Raw genomic sequence first — 4,067 nt, forward strand, 5'->3', positions numbered from 1 at the left:
GGCCTGAGCTACCTCGCTCAGTCATCCCTGGCCTTGGGAACCACACAGTTGGATAGGGTTATTTCTCACTCAGAGAGTTGTGGGAAGTTAGGTAATTTGCAAAGTGATCTTAGAATTGAGGAGCACCCAATTTTAATTTTGTACTTTGGGACTGCAGTGTGGTAATGAAGCAGGCAGGAAGAGACAGGTAAGATATGCAGTTGCCACCCAAATACACATTTGCCAATAGAGGCCAGGTCTTATTTGACGCCAGTCACCAAGGGTACCTTATTTGACATTTCAGAACAGAATCCAGGCTGAGTCACGGAATATTCCATAATTTATCTTATCTTTTAAAAATGTCTCTTATGCCTATAGTCCCAGCTACTTGGGAGACTGAGGCAAGAGAATCGCCTAAGCCCAAGAGCTGGAGGTTGCTGTGAACTGTGATGCTACAGCATTCTACTGAGGGTGACAAAATGAGACTCTGTGCCTCCCCCCCCAAAGTCTTTTATGAGCTTGGCACCCATAGCTCAGTGAGTAGGGCGCTAGCCACATATACTGAGGCTGGAGGGTTCAATCCCAGTCTGGGGCCTGCTAAACCATAACAATAACAAAAACAACAAAAATAGTTTGGTGTTATGGTGGGCACCTGTAGTCCCAGCTACTTGGGAGGCTAAGGCAAGAGAATCGCTTACGCCCAAGAACTAGAGGTTGCTGTGAGCTGTGATGCCACAGCTCTCTACCAAGGGTGACATAGTAAGACTCTGTCTCAAAAAAAAAAAAAAAAGTCTCATAATAAAGTTATATAGTCATCTCCAGAGAACTTTTACCCAGTTTTGGTTAAATTTATTCCTAGGCAGTTGCAATGTTATCTTTTTAAAAAATCTACTTTGCTACCTGATTGTTGATATATAAAAATACAATTTAGCTTTCGTATGCTGAGCTGATACTTAAGCAACATTGCTAAATTCTCTTAATATTCCTAATAATTTTCCTCTATACTTGTTTTGGATATTCTATGCTTCAAATTTCTCTTTACTTAAGAAAAAAATAACACTTTGTTTAAACTACTGTACGTCACTCGCACCCCCCACCCCCCATAGACGGCCGAGATCATAGCGACCATCTAGTTTCCATAACCACTGAAAACAGATTCAGAGTAAATAGGATTATGTTTCAGCCAGGGCGTATTAGATTGCATACAAATAGTGCTTGTGTTACTTAAAAAAAAAAAAAAAGGAGGGGGGAGCAGGATATCTTCTTTAGTCAACATTGTCAAAATGGCTTTGCCCTTTTTTGTGTTTGCGGGAGAGGAAACAAGGTGAAAGAAGATGGATGGGGAGTGGAGTTTTTGTGTAGATGGAGCTGCTGCGGCTGCTGACAGAGCCTGGCAGGTGAACACAGCTGCTCCCCAGCTTAAGTGTTACACGTAATAGCATTAAAAGGTGAGTCATTAAGTACGGACATGGGCATAAGCTCACTCTGGAATATTTTCATGACCTTGTTTTGGTTTTGCTTTTCACTGGGGTGTATGCTGCTCGGTCAGGCATTCCTAGGTATAGCTCTGCGAGGAGGCAGAAGTATAAGCCAGGCTCTTCTTACTGCCATCATTTTTGAAACATCACCATGACAGAAGCTAAAAATAGATGTGCTTTTTCAGTGTCCCAGGGCTACCCAGGGGTGCCTTCAATTTTCCATGTTTACCTGAGTGGATGCATTCTGAAAGGACGTTTGCAGATGAGTGGTGAAGACAGTCTGATGTGAGGCCTCCTTTGGGCTTGAAGTTATTTCTGCTGCAGATTCTCCAGCATGTGTGACAGCTGCAGTCCTGTTGCGCTCTGCTGTCACAGGGGGAGGCTGGCGGGTAGGCACAGATGCAACTGGTATTACCTGTGGTGTGACTTTCGGTTGTACTAAAGGGAATGGGTGGATGGGATGACACAGGGTCTTGAACTAACAGATGAAGATAGGTAAAGGAAAACGCTGAACGTGACTTTTACCAAATGAGGAATAATTAAGGCAGTGATTCCCAAATTGCTCTGAAACGTCTATGTCCTGTGAGATATTAATAGGGATTTCTGTCAAAAGAGTCAGTGCTCAAACAGCTTTGAAAAAGCTGTCCGCGTGCTGTAATATCTCTTTAAGATTCACAACTGACATTAGTGTATTTACTGTCAATCATTCAATAAATTATTAAATATCTGTAAGGTGCTTCTTGCTAGACTTGGGAAGTTAGAAAACAACAACCTCCCCCCACCCCCAACAAAATCCAAAACATCCATAAGGTGCTAAGCAATATTCTGGAGAACCTGGAATACAGTGTAAAAGAAAATAAAAATTTCAGGACCACCCCGATCCTCAACTTCTTATATAAAAGGGAAGGTAGAGGCCTTAGGCATCTGGGAATAACTGGCCCCAGGGGTCATTCATTAAGGACGTTCCTTGCTGGTGTCCTGTGTGACAGGACATGAAAATTATAACTTTAGGTCCGCAGGCCACGTCTAGCTCCTAAACTCAAAGTCCATCCAATTCCACCCTAATAGTGAATTCCAAGTTTGTCTTCACAGGTGTAGAACAGATACAAAGCAGGATCAAACATTCTTCCACCCACCCAGGGACATCTGCATAACTGGTGCTTCCTTTGTGCCTCTCTGCTTATTTTCTTCTAACATTCACCTCATCTTTTGTAAAATGGATATTTTTCTAGATGGCACAACAATGTAACCATTTTATCCTACAATCCCCAAGCCCCACTTTTTTCTTTTCCTTTCTGTATGCCCTACTCCTCCTTAAATACTGAAACTTCCACATTCCCTTTTGGAGAAGCAGCCAGGGGTTTGTCTGTGATTTGTATTTGTCCCAGGTGCACCCTCAGTTTGGGCCTGATAAACCTCCACTGATTGAGATCTTTGTCTCAGTCACCTATTTTGGGTCAACTACAGCAATGAACAAGATGAGCCAAGTCCATCCATCCCCTCGTGGGGCTTCCACGGTAATGGTGGAGGCAGACAGATTTTATCATGTACTGAGTAAGGGTGATGAAAAAAATAAGGGTAAGCAGATGGAGAGAAAGGGTTTGTTTCAGATACTTTTTCTCTATACTCAGAGGTCAGGAGACATTTTTGCTGAGAGCTGAATAAAGGGAGACGAAGAGCATATGAGGCGTGCAAAGGCCCTGGGGCCACGGCCTGCTGGATTTGTTTGAGAAAGACCAAGGAGGCTAGATGAGCAAAGGTAATGGGAAGGGGACAGAAAAGAACCTGGGGTTGGAGGAGGGTCACATGTCAGACAATTGAAGGGAATAAATATTTTACTTTGAACAAGATGGGAAGATACTGGGGGCCTTGCCAAGCAGTGGCATGAACTCTCTCCTGTGTTAAAGCATCACTGTGTCTTAAAGGCTCACCCATTCTGTTTTGAGGACAGAAGAGGGGGCAAGAGAAGAACCCTAGAGATGAGCAGATGATGCTGGTTTGGACTGGGATGTGACAGTGGTGACAACATTGAGGAGGAGGTGGTTAGACTTAGGACCCATGAAAGACTCTGAGAAGTCCTATAGTCAAAAATCTTTGTTTTTCCCCTTCTGGTAACATTTTATAGAAAACAAAATTCTCCATCCACTTGAAGTACTAGCTGGGCCTGAGAATTAAATGGACAGAAGACAGGTTAACAGGAGAAAAAGTATATAAACTTATTGAATATAAGTTGTATGTGGCACGAGAGCCCTCATAAGGAAATGAGAACCCCCAAAAAGCAGTTGGAGTCAGTAACTCATATACTGAATTAGACAAAGAATAGTAAAGCTGTGAAAAAGCAAATTATGTTAGGAGGCTTCAAAGAGCTAATTTAACACGACAGAATTGGGCCTTGACTTCTTTTCTGTGATAAGAATAGTTGCATATTTCACACAGGAATTTTATCTCTTGCATTTCAAAAACACTACAAAAGTCAGAGTGACCTTTTTGTAGCTATGTTTTTCAAATGTCTTTAACTATACAAGAGTGGTATTTTTAACTCTTTCAACTTTAAGGGCTATTGGTAGTTATTCTGCAGAACAAAGCTTGGAGAATACTGATTTTTTTTTT

General features: G+C 42.2%; 1 protein-coding gene across 3 annotated transcripts in view; it reads right to left on the reverse strand.

The window, feature by feature from the left end:
- Positions 1–1,614: 1,614 nt before the first annotated feature.
- Positions 1,615–4,067, reverse strand: part of LOC105887120 (polycystic kidney disease protein 1-like 3) — a 24,642-nt gene continuing 22,189 nt past the window's right edge. For all 3 annotated transcript variants that reach the window (XM_023514086.1, XM_023514085.1, XM_023514084.1), the window contains exon 6: positions 1,615–1,839. In XM_023514086.1, the coding sequence (XP_023369854.1) occupies positions 1,669–1,839 (171 nt within the window). In that variant the 3' untranslated portion in view covers positions 1,615–1,668. The remainder of the gene's footprint in view (positions 1,840–4,067) is intronic.

The sequence above is a fragment of the Otolemur garnettii genome, unplaced genomic scaffold (genome assembly GCF_000181295.1).
Source record: "Otolemur garnettii isolate 467f Iridium unplaced genomic scaffold, OtoGar3 scaffold00047, whole genome shotgun sequence".
NCBI lineage: Eukaryota > Metazoa > Chordata > Mammalia > Primates > Galagidae > Otolemur > Otolemur garnettii.